This window comes from Anopheles coustani, chromosome 2 (assembly GCF_943734705.1).
Source record: "Anopheles coustani chromosome 2, idAnoCousDA_361_x.2, whole genome shotgun sequence".
Taxonomy (NCBI): Eukaryota; Metazoa; Arthropoda; class Insecta; order Diptera; family Culicidae; genus Anopheles; species Anopheles coustani.
Window position 1 is genome coordinate 56,778,417 of NC_071289.1, and position 19,668 is coordinate 56,798,084.

The 19,668-nt window shown below is 41.7% G+C and overlaps 1 protein-coding gene across 2 annotated transcripts in view; it reads right to left on the minus strand.

The window, feature by feature from the left end:
* Positions 1-19,107, minus strand: part of LOC131265628 (gamma-aminobutyric acid receptor subunit beta) — a 47,239-nt gene extending 28,132 nt beyond the window's left edge. The window contains exons 1-4 of one of the 2 annotated variants that reach the window (XM_058267913.1): positions 19,017-19,107; positions 10,856-10,923; positions 3,941-4,167; positions 2,544-2,626 (exon numbers count right to left, since the gene is read on the minus strand). In XM_058267913.1, coding sequence (XP_058123896.1) covers positions 2,544-2,626; positions 3,941-4,167; positions 10,856-10,923; positions 19,017-19,098 — 460 coding nt within the window. In that variant the 5' untranslated portion in view covers positions 19,099-19,107. Of the gene's footprint in view, positions 1-2,543; positions 2,627-3,940; positions 4,168-10,855; positions 10,924-15,468; positions 15,537-19,016 lie in introns of both variants that reach the window. The other variant, XM_058267914.1, reaches the window with a different exon arrangement.
* Positions 19,108-19,668: the final 561 nt, after the last annotated feature.

Below are 19,668 nucleotides of genomic sequence, written 5' to 3' on the forward strand. Positions count from 1 at the left end.
TTTCGAGTAGAACTGTACCATTGTTGCATGCTCAATTTCTTCCAAAGATCATTTGTGTCGTGCACATTATGTACGAACAGGTAGAATAATAAAATGAATATTTTCTGTACGTATACAAACAAAGTTTATAATCTAAGCTTTGATGAGAAATCGTCTAGAGTGTTTATTAATTTTCAAGAGCTGCGTAAAAAAGTCGTTCTGAATATTGTCAGATTAAACACTTTTTCGTTGCAGCACGCAAATCCGCAATTGCCTAGCCAAAAGGAAATATTTCTTGGAAATATCATTCTGAAGCATTGGAACTGCATTCTAAAGACATTATGGTTTATTAAAATTGCGGTGGATGTTGAAAAAAAAGAAAATAAATTAAAAATATGTGAATATTGTTGAAACCCGCAACCTGTCAATGAGAGATGTTGCATTTTGCATCAAACTCGGCCAGAAGAACAAGACGCGGTTCACTAGGATTCGGTATTCACGGCGCGCAAGTATGGACATTTGAGCCAGCTCTGGAATTTGGCGTGCATTTCGGACTTTTGACATGTGTTGGGGCTCCTAGCGCTCCTCCTTTTTGCAGTTATGATGGGAATTACGATATCTTTGCAGAGATTGCAGAATGGATTGACGGAAGGGTGGACAGAATGACGGAATGCGCTGAGTTATAACTAAAAAAGGGTTATGTTTGAAATATGGACGTATAGATAAGTAAAACAAAAAACTATCAGTAGGTTGAACGAATGCGATAACGAAAGTCTTGAAGCTATCCTCGATGCAGATGTCATATGATTCTGATAATGTCGGGGGTGGATAGGAGAATAACAAGCGTTTTTTTACTTTATTTTATTGTGGTAGACTTTGTCTAAAGGAAGAAACAACAAAAAATAGTTCAGCAGAAGAGACTCTAAAATGAAGAGTTTGGACGTTTGGAACAAAACACATCCCAAAAACGAAAAGAAATAAAACTCGATCAAGCTGTCTTTGTGGAACTGAAAAAAGACGTTCAAGTTTTTAGGATAAATGTTCTTTTATTTTTTTCGCAAAAAAACTTGAGTGAAGTTAGGATTTGTCTCCGTTGCATAAAGGTGTATGACAATGCTGTTATATCGAGCCGTTCAAACCTTTACCGGGGATAGTGAGAGATAGAGATAGAGTGAGTGTTCGAGTGGGTGTGAAAATACGAAATGTTTTGCACGCAAACTTTCTCGCCCGATCCATCGCCCTTGGGTGGGGGTGGGCTGGCGTTCGGCGGACGGTGTCTCAATCGTGTCTCGAACTGCCGAGAAGAGCGTTGGAAGCGAGGGCAGTAGCGCAGTGATGCTATCAACTGTACCCAAAGTATCTGACAAATCGGCAGATGAAAGAGATATCTTGTCGGTCGCTCTTGATCGTGTTTCAGGGACGTTTCGTCGTGTATGTACTATATGTATTTTAATTTTTGTTATCGGTTACAATTAAGTTGATTTGAATTTTTATAAGTTGTTTAATTTTTTTGCTTTTGTATGAATTACAGTTGTTTACAAATCCTTTCAGTTTTCAACAATTACAAATGATAATGGCTTTATTTTTGTTTGAAGCTACTCATTGATTAACAAAGTTATCCGGCTGCACATATCTATTCTGGAGAATTTGCTAATATTTGGTTTATGATTCTTATTTTATTTTTATTTTATTTTTTGCTCAAAGCAACACAAAAGAAACGTTCAACTTGAAAAGCTTGCAGTAGTGTGGACGTTACAAAAAACAAACGTATTAGATTGTGAGCGAAGGCTATATCAGTGATCGGATTTGTAAAGCTGGTTTTTGGTTTGGAAAATTTAAGTTTGCCAATACGAAGCGTACGTGAAACATAACGATCGTAACCCGATCGAGGGAGCGGGTGAGCGTGAGGCATGTTGTATTATCACACACATAAACACACAATACACATAATGCTTATTAGTGTGCGATAAAGCTTCAGCTGCAGGTTTGTCAGAAAAAGGACAATAAAGCACAGAGGTGAAAGCTTCCGTGAAACATGTCGTACTTTTTGTCGCGGCGGGGAGGGGGTTGCAGAAAAAGTTAAAAAAACGTTATTAAAAAAAATTGTCCTGGAACGCGACACACTTGCGCTGGTGTGCGTTCCGTGCGTCGCAGCAAAGATTGTCCGGTGTTTTTTTGTAGCGGTTCCCCCTCCTCCAATCATAAGAGGGGTACCCGCACGGAGCCCTGGAACTCTCCGTCGCGGTCATTGCACGAACCACGATTGAGCAACAATCGTTTGTTTTCCGCACTTTCCGAAAGTGTCAAGTTGACGCGGGCAACCGGAAGTTCTGCCGCTGCCCGGGAGTCGTCCTTTTCTTCGCCTTTCGGTTAAATGGCGCGTGGATTTGCGCGTGTGATTTTCTTTGGTTTTGCTTCGGGAGCGAGTGTTCCTAGCAGTGGGTGTACGTGGAGCGTTTGGCGGTCGTTTGTTCAAAGTGTTCGTAGTTGTTGGTACTTGTCAGTGTTATGAGAGTTAGTTTGTTTTGGTGCTGCACGGTGGCAACGCCTGAGTAGATACTTACAGCTTTCTATCTCTATATGACATAATTGTCTATCCATTGGAAAATATTGTAAATTCATTGGACATGATGCTGTGATTGTTAATCTGCAATAGTAATAAGCATAATGAGACAACGTGTACTTACAATAAAATCCAATGTTCTTTTTTGCGTTCTTATAATTGCAATAGGTCTTCGCTGTAACGTGTGTGTAAGTGGTTGGTGTGGTTTTTGTGTGTAAGAGAGAGAGAAAGAGATAGTGTGTGTGTGTGTGTGTGTGTGTGAGGATTTGGGGGCATTGCAAGGGGAAAACCGTTTGACGGTATTTTACTAACAACGGGGAAAGTGGTTGGAAGGTGTGCTCGAGATGTCACTTCATCGTTTCCGGTAGCTCGAGGAGAGTACGTGACTTAGTGAGTGTTGTTTGTGGGGCAGTTTTCATTATTTAAACCATTCGGTTCATTTGACTGTAGGCATTCATACACAATACGGGCACGCGTGTCTCCGGAAAAGCCCGGAGCATACGGCCGTGCGGGAAAGTGAGTGGGTTTGCTTGACTATTTGGGTAAACGCTTGTGTGGAAAAGGTAGGGATATTCAAACGAGGGAAGAACTGGATGGGTAACATTAGTTTTTTTTTTCAAACTGTTGGTGGCAGGATGGCAATCAGTATGCGTTTCTGAGGCAAGAGCATATGTAAACGAGAGTTGCTGCAGCATAGTGAATGTGTGTTTGTGTGTTTCTTTTTTTTTTTATAAATTTAATTATAGATGTTACTTTAGAATAGATAAGATCACATCAAAGTAGATCGGTGTGCGACCCAGGGGTGCCCTGAATGCACCTCCCGGGCTGTCCGCCCCACTTCCAAACATACACACACACACACAGTGTCGCGCATGCTCGACCGGGGTGTGTATGGGAAGAAGTGGGACGCGCTGGCGTCGATTGAATTTGGAACTCAGGCGACCGATTGGTGTCTATTTGATAGGAACTTCACTTCAGGTTTCGGTGACTTAAAACTAAACACTTAAGGAACACGAGGAAGGACGAAGGCACGGGGTTATAACGCACCGTTGCACAGCAGGCTGGGCCAGTTCCTAATTGAAGCATTCTTTGGTTTTCGCCCTTCGCCAGCCTGCAATGGCAACGGTTTGATGGAATTGTATCGTCCCAGTTGCGGAAACCCGAAACGGGACGATACAAGACGGTTGCGGGAAAACGGGGAAAAGCTAGCAAAAAACCGGGGGAAGGTGGGAAAGGTTCTAAGACGGGACGGCTAGGTAACGGGCAGCGGAGGGTGACACATCGAAAACATTAATAAACTCAAAACCAATGCACGGGGCGGCAACGGGGACGAACGCAAGATGGGGACTTTTAAAAAACGACAGTTATTAGTAGTAATAGTAGGAAACGAACGCTTACCGAATACTTCTAGTTATTGATCCAGAATGATGTATTCTTATAAATTCATTACTAGTTGTTGCTATGTGAAAGTATGATTGTTTCTCGTTTACAAAAAACGTGTCGGGTACCCAAATATTCTTTATGAACTCAGATCCAACTGATAACGTTTCAACACCCGGCCTTTTTCTGTAAGCTAAACGGGGATCAGTCCAAAATTGTCGGAAGTAAAAATCCAATGTGAAATCCTGCGATGTGGGTGGCCAGTTTTGCGAGCGTTGATTTTTTTGGGGTTTGGTTTTGTTTTCGGTTCGATCGAGAAAGCAGGTTTGGGTGGTTTGCAGGATGTTGGTTTGGCGGTTTCGCGGATGGTTTTTTTGAATACGAATCAGAGCGATGTTCCAAGTACGTCGTGTGCGCGCGTTGTCGGGTAACGATGTTACATCGATCGTGATCGGTTGCGAATGTGTGTAGTTTTTAACGATAAAAATGGCGTTTGATGTTTTGTTGGCAAGTGATTTGTTTTTTTTTTTGTTTTCCGATCGGTTTTGATGACAGGGCCAGATCAGAGACGTGTTCCGATTCGGGTGACGCATTTTGCGTGTGGCAATTTAGTATTCATGATGAGCGGGGTCGATTTGGTTGAAGAACGGAATTGGATCGTTTGTTCGGTTTGTTAGTTTTTGTTTTTGGTCGGAATTTTAAGCACGACAACCATACAGTAAACATTTTACATTTTCGTGGACAGGTTTTCAAAATACGATACATTTACGCACCGAAGATGTGAGGTGAGGAGAAAGAGAAAGAAACGAGAAGAGAAAGAGAGAAAAGAGAGAGAGAAGAACACGTTATAATTTTTTCAGGCTCTTTCTTTACTTCCGGTTTAGAGAGGGAGTGGTTTTCTTTTTGTGGGAAAGGAGAACTAGGAAGGGATCAAACATGGGGTTGGGCGGGGTAGGGTTCACTCTTTTCATAACTATTTTCGTTGAGCCAATTACGCTCATAAGGAGCCATGTTCAATTGTTATCTTTTTCGTACAAAGGTTTTTTTTGTTTGTTTCATTGATACTACAAAGTTATACTATTTTGGAAAAGTAAAGCTTAAGTTAAATTTTTGAAAAGTCTCGTTAGCTTCGTTCGTTAGCTTTGCACGGACTGTCCGTTTGGAAGTATTTGTTTCTCGCGTTGAACTTAAATTTACTTTAATAATACAGAACTGAACAAACACCAATACATCTACGTACACAGGTTTACATTAGGGATAATATACGGTTATAATATGCATACTGTGAAACGGTTATACATTGGATGAGCGGATGGTAAACACAGATCGGGTAAGAAGAATGGCACATAAACGGTAGTGTAATGCAAAGCTATTGCATTTGTGAGTAGGTAGTCGAATGGTGATAAAACATTAAAATGAAAATATTCATTAAACGTCCAATCAACACTTAATGTTGTGTTCGTGAGCAGGCGGCTCGAGGGAGTTCTCTCTCGAGGGATAATGATTAGCCGAATGAAAACATACTGTTCGCTAGTTTTTGTTAATGCTTTTGTACGGTTGGTATGGAAAGCAGTTCCGGACTTCTTTCTGTCATAGTGGAAAGGCCGTTTGCTTCGGTGAAATGAACAATAGTTTTGACCGGCCTGGGTGCATGGTTGTGTGCTCTGGGAAAGGGAGGTTGACGGTTGTAAAATGTATGTTTAATTCTCATTTCATTCTGCTGGTGATGCGAAGGATGTATGTCCTTCGTCTCGCTGGGTGTGTATTGGATAGGAGGAAAGCTCTAAGATTAAACCATTTAACCAGTTCCGGTTCGTAAGGGCTGGTGAGCTGGTGCGATAAAGTAACCGAAACGGTACATCCTTCAGAGAATTGTGGACTGATAAGTATGTTTGCTCGTATATACACATATAAATATTTGGAGTGTGGACAAGTAGGCACGCTATTACGATACGGATGCGAATAATGATACATTGATAAATGTGTGGCATGTATGAACGCTTGTTTACATGAAATAAAAAAAAGGCAAAAACATCGAAAACAATCACAAAAGAAGCGATGGCGCACAGAACGAATTGGCGGTTGAATTGCTGTTAACCGAACATGGCGTAAAATGATGATGATTGCTGATGGTTGGATGGAATCGAAAAGGACCTTTCCATGGGAAACATGTTTGTATGCATGATTTGGGGGAATGAGTGACGCTGGTATTGATCTTCAATCGATCAGAAGGGACTGGGGATGAGCTGTGGGTTGGAGGGTAAGTCTTGGGGAGGGGTGACACCGTGACAATGCAGGGTGGGTTCTAAGAGAAGTCTCCAGAAATATATTGGCTGTTTGGATTCTCTCGTTGGTTGAACGGCACTGGTAAGGTGGAGGGAAGGGCGCTCGATAACGGAAACGTTAAACGTCTTCTGGAACGAATAAAACACAAACTTACACGCACACCGTTAACCGATATGAATAAAGACAATCGTATGTGTACAAACAAAACGCAACTGCAGGAAATCAAATGGTCGGAAAAATACGAATGATCCATCGTCGTGGATCGCAAGCAAGCTTTCAAATTAATGTTGAATCCCACATTACTTCAAAATGGGGTAAACGTATGGAATTCAGGCCGACGCAAGATTCTTTTGCCGCTGATGGTTTGAGGGAGGGTAGAACATTTTTATTTCTTGGACCGACGGATAGGCTCGCTCTGGGAGTGTGTTGGTTCGATACGGCTCCGGGGGAAAACACAGGATGGGCAGCTCAAGTTGAAGTACTGTACTTTGTGAGCGTCATCGCCGGGATTATGGTAGGTGATGGTTTATTGCTTTGTAATTCCTGCAACAGGACATGTTTTTGCACACACATATAGAAACGGTTTTTACGGGAGGAGCAGCTATTCACACAACTACGTACGGTGGTAGATACCGAGATTCGAAGCTCGAATGGAAAAGCGATATCATAAATCAAGACAAAAACGCACACACACACGCACACGAAAACGCATTCCACCGCCCCATGGCACTAGCGAGCCTCAGTCCTTGCGAGGTGCTTGGCGGTGATGGCGATGCACAGTTCGGGCGTCGGATTGAGTAGGTCTGGCTGTGTTCTATTATTGTTTTTCGCGACCGCACAATCCATTCTAGCGCTGTTTACGCGGTTTATTTTGGACAGCGTTGGTTAGACACAGTCAAAAAGTGGAGGACAGTAAATCTGCACGTGATCAAAACAAGATATCGAACAAAAAAAGGCAGGAAATTGTCAAAACTCACGGCAAAATACGAACTAAGGCTTTAACAATGGCGAAGTAGGTAAACTATGTTAAAACAAATCATCATTGAAAGACTAAACATTCATATAAAATTATCAATTCACGATATTATTGTACCGTTATATCGTGTTGTACTGGATGGTAGTTTTGAGAAGATATAAACATTATTTGCTGAACGCAACCATAAATAATGTAACTAAAGAGACACTTAAAATAACACACGTGGCATAAGGACATAGTTAAAAAGGAACAACAATAACGTCGCAAAATTGTTAACAACTGCAGATTGTTTTTCTAGCATCTCGAGTCGTATATTCGGGTTTAATGCTATCACGTGATGCTCAATAGCATACACAATAGGAGCATCCTAGACATACGATTCAAAGTTAAAATTCGGTGTTAAAATCTTTGACTTTATGTTTCAAAGTTAGAATTTTGAGATCATAATTTTCCCTTTGAATATCTTTTCTAACAATCATTAGAGATCATCATACATAATGGCAAGTCTTTTCGAGCGTTCATTTACCAAGAGCTTAAATATCATATAGTTTAAGACAGTTTACAAAGCTCCAGAATTGAAACTACTTGCTTAAGGATAAACATTATTTTAAGTGGCATTATAAACTCCATAAAGAGAATAAACGAAAAACCAATGTACAAAAATTGCATATGAAAGAAAAAGAAAAACAAAACTGGTCAACAACTAAAATTTATTATGTTGGAAAATGTCAACAAGAAGACATCTATTATGTTTAAAATAATAAGTTACTGTACAAAAATAAGTCCCAAATGCACACATAACTGTGCTTTAGATCTAGAATTTTAGTTACAAATTAACACATCATTAACTGTATTTTGAATTGTTACGAATTGAAAGACATCGGAAAAAATGATGGAAAAAATTTGCTTAAAAACTCTGCCATACAGGCTGTCCGTCACGTCCTGCAGTGACAATAAGTTGGTATTTTTATTCCGTTAGTAAATGTTAGCATTTTGGCAAACAAACATTGAATTCTTGATATTAAATCTGTTATATTTGAATGATTCTATTTGTGAGTTCTATTTTGATAGATGCTTTTAAACATTCTTCAACAAGGAAATACCATTTCAGCTGGTCTTTCATCCCTTACCAGCATTGTGCTAGATAGATGTTTGCAAAACGTTGGTAAACAATTCTAAATGCAATGGAAAAGTGAGAAACCGAGTACGACACCAATGAAGCTGTTAAGAAAAATTGAAAAAATAAAATGTAGAACAGATATAAACATGAAAACAGAGTACGATCGAAAATTAACTCGTAGAAAAGTGTATTAAGAGCGAACGGGTAAATTGTCAGTCCAAATAGAAAATGGAGCGATTTGTGTAAGGAATCAAAGAAAGGCGGCAAATATTGGTCTAGCACGCCAGTCGACCAGCAGACGCAAGAAACGACGAAGAAGTAATAAACAAATTCACACACGGTCAAACGGCGGCGCTCAGTTATGTTTTATCGACAGTTAAACGGTATGAACAGTGAGGAAAAAAAATCAAGATGAACAAAAACAAAGGTGGTGGAACGAAACGTGGTGCACCGGGGCGAGGAAATCGAACCAAGTGGAAAAGGTTCGGCTTCGCAGCGCAAGGAGCACATCGGTGAGGTCGATGATGATGATATTAGATAGATAGGTTGATAGATAGATAGATAGATAGATAGATAGAATGGAGCGGCGCAGGGTTAAATATGTTCGGCATTTGAGGCGGGTCGTTATATGGCGTTACGATTACGAAACACGCATGCACACAACCAGCGTATTCAGGGTTGTGAGACGCAAAACAAGGCAAACCACAAAAGAAAAACGAATCGAACGGAAGGCGAACCACGGACGGCAAGGACCACTGTGGCGTCTTGCCCGGTGCCACGAACACGGGCACCGGAGTCGGCAGGAAGCCATTTGTGTCGAAACGATGGAAAGTGAGGTTGGCGAGCCACTGGCAGGCCGATCGACTATCGGTCAGTTAGCAACCTTTCGAACGTTTCCTTGATTGATCGTTGTTGTAGCAGATTCTGCTCTGGTGTGTGTTTTCTTTTGTACTCAGTGTGTGTGTGTATGTGTGTATTGTGAGTAGTTTTTAGATGTTCTGGTACTTTGGTACCAAACGTGTGATGAGTGTTGTTGCAAAGGAAACGTTAGACTGGCTGATGTCAACTTCCGGCTCAAGAAGTGGTTCGTTGACGATTCAGAAATGAAACTGAAAATAAGACAAAACCCATACAAAACGTAGCGTCACACGCACACGATAATACACACACACACACAGACAAACACAGTGACACTTTTTAATATAATTCTCATAACGCGTTTGAACCGGTTTTGACGGCAGCTACAAGCGAGGTAGCCAATTTAAGTACATCTTTTTGTTATTCTCATACACTCGGGCGTTTTTTTTCGAAAAGACCTGAACAGTACAAACGCGGCAACGTAGTTGTGAAACTTCGAGCCCTCAGTGAGACAAGATAATCGAGTTGCGTAGTGATAGATTGTAGAGCACAGCCGTAGGAATCGGGTGGAAACGCCGATGGCCCTAGTGGCAGGTGTCATTTCCGGTCCAATTGTGTATGGTGCGCGGATTCTGCCGACTGGAGGGGATATGGCATTACAATTGATATGTTAAAGTGCATAAAAGTGAGCCGCATATCGGCAGCATTCTCATCTCAACGATCGTTTCCATCGAACAATGTCACTAGGAGTGAACGAAAAACAAACACCGATCTAAACATCTGAATTGTAACGAAGCGTTTGAGTGGAATTCAATATAAACGGGCAAATCAAAGCAGAACGGCAAAGGGATTCCCTAGGGGCTGTGTACGTGTCATATGTAAACGTACAGCAAACAGGTACGAGGAACGAGTAACGCGTAAGATTGGAATAGTATGTATACTAATCGCTGACATCAGCCGGCGTAAGAAACATAATACAAACGTTTAATACGAAAATGGTAAAAGCATCTCGTTGAACCATAACACAAGGAGGCGGCATAACCGCTGGCAGTCAGTTATTCTTTTATGAATATGCTTGGTCGAACAGTTTCGTCATCGAAATTTGTTGTTCCCATCGTAGCGAGTAGATATCAGGCAAACGATAAATAAATACACACTCATATGCATTTGATGTAAATATATATGTCTATGCACACTTACAACGAACAGCAAAAGGTTAAGAAAGAGATACAGACAGCGAGAGAAAGGAGAATCGGACAGATTGCAAAATAGTGCTCTGTAGTTTGGGCTAATAAACGTAGAACAGCCTTGCAGTCCAACGCCTCCAAAGAGAACTCCGAGATATCCAGCGATCCTTTTGATGGTGCTGTCGTGCAAGGCAGCAGTCCTTTTGCTTGTTCTTTTTTTCATGAAACTTCATCGATAGCTCGGAAAATTTTTATTTGTAAAGAAATTTTTTTGTTAGTTTTTGGGCTTTCACTATATTTTAGAAATAACGAGCGTATCATAGGTCAGTTTATATAACTGATGTCGGACTTTTTTAATATCAATAGAGCGGGATGTCCTCTATTTGTTTTGCTTTCTAAGTTTTTCTTATTTTTTTAGTAGATTTAGGCAATATTGGGGGTGTTTGGGCGGTAAGGGTTATGGACGAATAGCATTTATGTAAATAGTTGGACACGGTTCTATGTACCATTAGCACTTCCGACACTGAACTGATACTCAGCACATACATTGTAACACCAACCTCCACCGGGGGACCTGGAACAGAGTTTGCAATTCGATATGAATTTGGTTTGATTTTTGTTTGTTTGTTTTGTTTTGTATCTTGTCGCTTGTGCAGATATTGCGTTGGGGATTTTGGGACGCCGGACGAAACGATGGGGACCACCTATACCGGGAGAGTTTGACGACTGAACACGACACCTATGACGATATGACACCTATGCCCGCCCTACCAGAAGAAGTCCCGGGAAACGATACGACTGTTTGCGCACACATTTTGCCATTTGACACCGCACAAACGATGGTCTTGGAGGACCGAGAAGACGGGGAATGTATCGTCCGTACGCGGGATCAACGACAGTAGTGGAAAGACAGTGAGACAGTTGAAGAGGAAAATATGGATGAGACACATACGTTGCGGGTTAGATTGTATGATTCATCAGCGGCCAGGGAGTTTTCGACGGCCACCATGATTTTGTGATGAAACGAGAGAGAAATGCTACGATAGGTTGGGAAATTATTTCAGTCTAGTACACGTTTGGCATACTTTTTCATTTTAACCGATGCTGTATTATGTTTTTAATGGCTAGATTATAGAACGGCTATTGTGGTGTTTTTTCTTTGGATTATTTTTCAGCCTTTCAGGTTAAGAAAGTGAATACGATGTTTGATAGTGGATTCAACGTTCATACACATACAGCGCAATGTTCTTGGGGTAGTTTCTTTAGAATTATTTTTAATAAAATCTGGTGTTTAAAATATCATAACAAATGATGTGCAGAAATATTAGTTGATTATGAAATTTAAGGATATCTTTATCCTATATTTAAAATACTTAAATTGAATTTATTTAATTTAATTAGTTCAATTAAATCTAAAATTCATGAATATACAAATAAAACAAAACAAACATGACGAAACAAATCAAGGAGATGAAATGAACTCTAGCGAGAAAGTCTTCAATAATTTCACTCATTTTCTTAATCAGGTAAACCTAAAGAATTCATAAGGGAGCATCGAAAAAAAAACAAAGAAATGGTCAAGTTTCATTTGCACTTCTTTGTAAACGACGAGTTCGAGCAGACTTTGCCAAAACAAGTTATTGAAAAGCGTGTGCCGTGTCAACCCCTTTTGTGATGATTTGTGGGGGACCAGTCGATGCGCCGTAGTCTAGTTTTTAAAAAGATCTAATTGATTTGTGCAATATAATTGTCATCAAATGTTACATCGGATGAACGAGTGGGGGAACAATATCCAACCCGTGATGCTTTTCAGGGGTCACGAACTTTCGCTGTACGATCGTTTTTCCTTTGGTTTGTTTTTTATTCAACATATTCTTGCGTCGCTTCGTGTGCGAGTGAGTGTGCGTGAGGAAAAACAAAACGGAAAATTTGATTGAGGGCGCAGTTGTGAAACGCTGACGGAACACATACGGCTACGGTTCACTGGTATGTGAATCAAAGATAGACAAGGTGACAGATAAAAAGGGAACAAGAGAAAGAGAGAGAGAGAGAGAGATAGATAAAGAAGGAAGGATAGAAAAACTATATTAATGTAGTGGGTTTAAAAAGGAAAAGGTAAAAGACAATGCTGCTATGCAGAGCCCACGCAGAGGTCGCATAAAAATGCGGCAAAGAACTGGAGCAAGACGTCAACCAGTGCCACAGCTTTAGAGCCACTCGTTTCAAGTGCCCACGTGCCGGAACAAAGTGGATTCAGGTGCATCGGATTCAGGAGAGGAAAATCGGGTCGTATAAACTATCGCTGGCTTTAGCAGCAAAGGCCGTTAAAACAATATTTTACTACCATCAATTCACGTTATCCGAACCATCCAAAATCCCCTTGGTCATAAAATTCGCTTAATATGGTGATGGAGGTAAATTTAAAAAAAATATATACTTAAGGGCACTTTAAATAAAAAAATGCCCCAGATTTAGTAGAAACAAAACCATTAAAAGGGTGTTGAAAACGCTGATGCACTTCTACTCCAAAAACCCATTCATTTCCATTTGTTTGTTTGCGATGTTGGATCGCGGGGTTGATTTTCTTGACTTTGCAAATGATAATGGATGGAAAACGCAAATTTCCATGGTCTGGTTGGAATTTTTTAAAAACAGAGGTATAATAATTTTAATTTATAAATAAGGAACAATGCTTGCTTTCAGTTTGTTGTTTTTTGAACTTCAATAAACCGGCACGTCTTTAAAATGGCACGCCAAACTGACGAATTTCCAACCGGACTGCTCTATTCTACGGAAGATTCGGTGGGTGCAAGTGCCACCTTGTCAACCGGCCTGTGACAGTCGGTCTCAATGCCGAAAATTGTCTGTGACTTCACCCCGAGGTTGGCCGAAAGTTGGTCTTTCGCACATTTTGTTGGAGTAATTGGAATGGCGGTTGAGCTTGACACTGGGGGTTTGAGGAAAACTGGAGAGAGAGAGAGAGAGAGTTAAAGAGAGAGAGAGAGGGACAGAGAGAAAAAGAAGGAAAACGAGCGGGCCCTGTGGAACTTCGTCCTGGGGATTTTCTTCATGAGGCGTACGGGGAGAAGGGAGGTTTGCCGCAGACTTAATTTGAAATGCATTGCTTTTGCCCTGTTTGCATGTTGGTTCCAAACTGACGTGCGGCGATTCCTACAATTGCATTCCAAGAGCCGTTGTCCGAACGGAGTCGGTTTGGTTGAGTCTGCCAAAAGCTTAGGCACGTCGGAGGCTGATTGTGGGATTGGGTATGTGATGGGTAGACTGTATGAGGTTTTGACCATCGGCCTTTTCGGCATGGCACATTGCTTGCCGGTCCTGTTTGCGACAGAGTTTCAGTTGAAAGTGTTGAAAGAGGAAAGATTAACACTGCTCTGTGCGGGAGTTTGGGCAGCGAGTGGCTGGCAAGGGTGCTGATTGGGTCGGTGGGCTTCACTGGCGTTGACGTTAGGACTATTTCATGGCTCTGATTTGCCACACCAATGCTTGAATGCAATTATCTGTAAATCCGTTGCCAATCAGTACTGACCCGTTGCAACTACTATTTTGCGCCGTCGTTTTAATAAACAATGCCCAGAGAGACCAACCCAACAAACACCCGTGACCGTTGTGTGTATATGTGTGTGATTTTGTTACACTAAGCAGTGTTAAACTGTTCCAGTGATCGAAATGGAACTGACTCTCGAGGGAAATTCGATTCGCCTGCTTGCCCTGCACGGATCAAGAGATGATGCTGAAGAATGAATGTTTCCCTTTCCAATGAATGTGACGCAGTTGAAAGATATTGTAAAGATAAAAATAGAATATGCCTTTCATGTACTTAGTGTTTTTAAGTGTATCAAGCTAAAAAGAACGAAGAACGGTGTACATTTGTTCGGGTGTTTGAATGTGAAACAATCAAAAAGAAGGTCAACGGTAGCTATTAATGGCGTGTAAATAAACCAGTACAATTGTCCATCTACTGGCGTTGTTCAGTGTGGTTGTGGTATATTTGTTATTCAACGTTAAAAGTGCTTAAAAGGTGGATTGCGTTAGTGTCACGAGGGTGTCTGCAAGGTGGCGTGTTGGTTGATTTTCTATTCAGTATTCGATACGAGAAGGAGTGCTTTTGCTAACGATTATGGCAAACAAGACACAAGGTGATCACACAGGGTTATGGGTAAATAGAACGATGACGGTTGTGTGAGCACAAACCTAGCAGGTTCAGTAGGATAACACAAATTCCAATAGAACGAAAGCATAAACATGAGTTGAGTATTTTACAAAATATAGGAAGGGTAAATAAAACATATCATCGTAAAAACACAACCGCATCCGTTGGAGAGCATTGTCTGGAACATTCGCTACTAAAAAATGGATGGCGTCAATAACTTCGTTTTTGTTTGTTGGAACACACGATTATTTAAGTAATCTGCTATTACAATGGAAGCGGCATAAATTGCAAGACACATTTCACCAATGATGGTGTAACGGCGAGAGTTAAATAATAAAATTATTATTCAATCGAGCAGAGGCGTGATTATACCAGAGGTTTGAGTTGTTGATGTTGATAGATGGTTTCATAAAAAAAATAATGAATATCAAAGGGGAAAAAACTATGATAATTCAACAAACTTTTCGGGTGAAGCTTGAAACATAAATTAAATCAGTTAGTTGGTGATGAACACGGATGATAAAAAGAACGCAAAAACGCACAAGCCGTTTTATATTTAATTGAAGGAAGACCACAGCCCCTGAAGGCAGGAACTCCTACGTTCGGTTGCGCATAATAGGGAAACAAAACGGTGAAACTGAACTAATAACACATGAATCACAAGGTACAAACAGTACGGGAAGCCGACGAGAAAACGTCCTTCACTGCAGCGCTCTCTACTGCTGTGTGTCGTAAACTATGCTTATTTGGTTTAATGTGGCATATGTACGAATTGATTGTTAGAGGCGAGTTAGAAGTGTTGGGACGTTGGCTAACAAACGGTTGCATTACTTGGACGTTGGAACCAAACTAGACAAAGAAAACCCTTCAGCGACTAGGAGGTTTGGGGGCTTAGGATAGGAGGTAGTAGCTCTGGGCAGAGCAGGTACGTAGTCATATGAATTGTACCATTTTAACTTCAGACAGCGAACTGATAGACAGCACATACATGGTGACTCCCACTTCAACCGGCGGTCCTGAAACACGGATAGTGTGGTAAAAAGAAAGAACATAATACATCAGATTTGAGGAGAGTTATGAAGTTAAGATTTGTTTAAATAGAATACTGTAAAACAAACGAAATTGACAGCCGTCGGGTCAGTAAGAGTGGCTGGCAATCCGAGGCGCTCACGGATGGTGGACAATGGAATAGAAAAAAAGGACATAAAACAACGGCAGGCAGAAGTGAAGAGTTTCGTCATTTCCATAGCTGAAGTATTGGCAAATCACTATGAGCTTATGTAACGGGTACGTGGGAAAAGGAGGTCTCTCTACGGCGCAGGGAACATTCCACCCGAAGCCATACTGCTGGATGTTCAGCGGGAAACAGTGTTGTTTTGAATGTTGTTTGGTTAATGAACACACTTTGCAATAAGAAAAGGAAAAAGCCTTAAGAGAACAATCACCAAAACACAACAAAAAACAAAAACGACTCGAAACTGGAGAAAACATACATGTTCTGGCAAACATAGGGGGGATGCAAGAATCGACAACAGAAAGGAAAAGAAAATAACAAAACTCGATAATGCACACAACACAGATAGTTTCCGCAGACTGTATTCTGTCTCGTGGAGGTCTGCCTCGCTCGTTCCGCACCGGCATCGACTTCGTGCGGGTTTTGGGGCGCGGAATGCAAGAACATTCTTGAAGCGTCAAACGAGATGTTCGCAAACACGGAACGTACGCCTAATCGACTACGAGCACTCATACAGGCAATTCCGTTACTTTGGGCCCGAGCGGACCGAACGGGAAGGCAAACGATATTGCGGTGTAGCAGTATTGGTTTTTTGCTGCGAACATTTTCATGCACGGTTACGTATCGTGATCTCGTTGATGGAGATGTCGGAAAATGTTCGGTTTGATTAAATTTATTTCCACAAACAATGCGTACTGCTAAATTCCAAATCTGTATCTACGATTGGGGGGGCGATAAATGGCCTAGCAATCTGTTTTTTTTTTCTTTTCGTTTTCTTGTTACACATACATAAACATCGGAAGCTGTACAACTTGGACACCGCATCTCGCGTGAGGTAAATATTTGGGTGTCGTTTTTTTTGCAGCCTGCTTCCGCAGTTAGCGTTGGGTGATGTGCGGAAATGGAGACGCCTGGTGCTTCGTACGTGTACGTTCGTTCGCGCTTGTGAGGGAAAAACACGTTGGCTCATTTAAAAACTGTGCCACAGTGCCGGAAAGGGTGGGCATTTTACGGTAAATATAATAAAAGAGAGGAAAAAAGAGGTTATGTAAAATCGATACAGCAGATAGGAGAAAAAAATCAGTGGAGGTACGAATATCAAACGATCCTGCAGCAAACAGATGACGTTCCGGTCGAAATGCAAACAGTATGGCGCTCGTTGTGCCGCAGGCGAACACATACAAATATGCACCAATTGGGACCGCACGTCGGGATGTTGTGAAGTTGTTTTCCTTCGACCAGTGGCGTTCCTGTTTCTGTCACCCGATGTGAGCTGATATTGTTTTAGTGCACCTGCATTTAAGCACGAGCGTAAATATTCCCCATCGTACACATACTCACACACACACATACACACATGCATGCGCAAATACGAAGACGCACACAAACGCATATACGAATATATGTAGACAATTTTCTTGTGTTCATATTTTTACAAGACTTCAGAAAAATATATAGAATCTGCTATGCGATTTCTCAAGCAACAGTTAGAGTGCTTTTCTTCTCCAATTTGGGTTTTTTCTAAACATTACCTATAGTTATTCATAGGTTACATTATTTTTGAAATATTTAATACGGGTTATATTTCACCTGTTTCTTTGAAACAAATAACAGTGTAACAAATGATCCTTGTAGAATCCACCACCAAGCACCGCGGTTTGGAGAATGCACCAAACTGAAGAAGGAAAATGAAGCACAGCATGCAGACAAGAGAAGTCGCAAGCCCGTTTCCATCACACCAACGCTTGGCGATGTTTAGGGAGTGGGGAAAAGGTTCTGCGGAACTGCTGGTTCCCGGGAACGGGAGAAAAATTAATTAAAACAAACACGTTCGCACACAACGTGCGGCTGCTTCCGGTGGTTGGTTTCGGGGAAGCGTGTTTTGCTTTCGTTTTCCCGCATTTCGCTTGCATTTGCGAACCGCAGTTTGTTATTCTTTCGCACGCCCCAAAGTTTCCCATTTCGGAGAAAAAGAAAGAAGTTCAAAACAGTGAAAATAAAAGCTTGTTGGCCCGCAGGGGGATGGGATGGGTTTGCGGGGCGGGGCACGTGCACTGTAGATATTTTGCTGCTAGCATGACCGTGCCCGGGTGCATGCGGGGCATGAAGTCCCTGACGACGACGACGACGCCGCCTGAGGTACGAAAACAAAATTTGTACCGTTTTTTTCTTGTACGGTTGACGACAGCGACGACGGTTGACGCGTGGTCGACTTTTTGGCGACACCCGAAATCGTGATCATTCTGCTGGTCAGCCAGAAGCATGGCTGACGCCCCGGGGGGTTAGGGCGGGTCGCAGGTTACCATTTGTTTTTTTCCCTCTATCTAGTGTCGTTGTCCTTTTTTTATCATTTTCCGTTCGTACCTTTCTTTGGTCACTTTTTTTCCCAATGTTCATTTCCCGTTGCTTGGGCGTGGGTATGTGTGCCGGTATGTGTGATGGTATATCTGTGTCTAGGAGGGGACCGGAGTAACCGGAAGGCTCCGGAAACTGAGTACAAACAGGAAACGAAACCGGATCCCGGGAATGGACTGTTTTCCGTAAGGCACCTATCCTAGCCGCGCGCTCGGTGGCTGCTGTTACGGTGTGATGTTTGCTGCTTGTAGCCAGCTTGTATTTAATATTGTTTTCCCCAAACGAGCACAAACATGCGGGCGGACCGGATGGAGCTGTTTCGTTTTAATCGTTTATTCAGGTGACGTGTAGCCCCGGGGGGGGGGACGTCCCGGGGTATTTGGGGAAGCGGGAAACTAGTCGAATTGCACGGCAGAACCGGTTGATTAATTTTGCCTGGGCGTTGGAATTAAAAAAGCCCAACTTCTGTTTGTTCATCAAGTGCAGATGTTTCGACAGAGGTGGCAGAAAAAAGAAGTAATGGCTAAACATCGTCGCAGTTTTCCATCTATGCGATGCGGTTTCTTCAAAAGTGAGGCCACACTGCTGACGTTTATTGGAGATAAAGTCATTGCGGAAAGTTGCTCCCGGTTCCATTGTGCGCTCCCATGCGCAAGGTCCATGAGGCAGGTGGAATCGATCTGTCAACTCTTCACCCGGGGCAGAGTAGTTACAGTGACAACGACGGTGCGGTGACTAGCTTTTCTCCCTCGGGACGGTCTTTCGATGGTTTTGGTATCGACGCAATATGGTAGACTCCAGCTGTGTGTGGCACACACACGACGACGATGACGCTCGAGTGGACACGTTTGGCAAGAAGAGACGAGTTTTGCACGCGGAATCACATCCTCAGAACGGTTATACGTACCTCCATAGTTCGGTCTTACTCTTTTATCGTAACCAACGCTGAACGAATCTAGAATGGCTGATATATTGACATCACCGAGCATACTGCCTCCTCCGGTTCTGTAACGAAAGGTAGCGAAGAGAAGTGGAAAGCAAGTGTTAGAGTTAATAATTGTAGTTAAATCGATAGTATATAAATTTTAAAAAATTAAAAATTAGAAAAAGGCACTGAAGAGCAAATACAAAACCACATATTACGAAAATAGTTTCATATTTATACGATAAAAAATGGTCCCATAGTAGCCCGTCCCACACAACGAATCGAGATGCTCGCGTACAGAATACACTGTTTTCAGGGCCAATTCGTCGGCATAGTCGGCAGTGTACTTAATAAGCCCAAACTGATTCCTAACGATGCCAAACAAAAACCTTGCGCGTGCAATTCACTGCCTAGTTCCAACAAAGAGCAGCTTGATGCCGACGAGTTGGCCCTGAAAACAGTGTAAAAATTTAAACCTTTTCTTTTGGAAATAAAAAAAAATTGAAACGATTAAATTAATCTTTAAAAATCACGAAGATCTAGCGTTTCGATAAAAAAGGTCGAATAGACCGTTTAGAGTATTAAAAAACGCTGTAATTTCGTCACCTTTTTTTTAAGTTTTTATCTGCTTCTT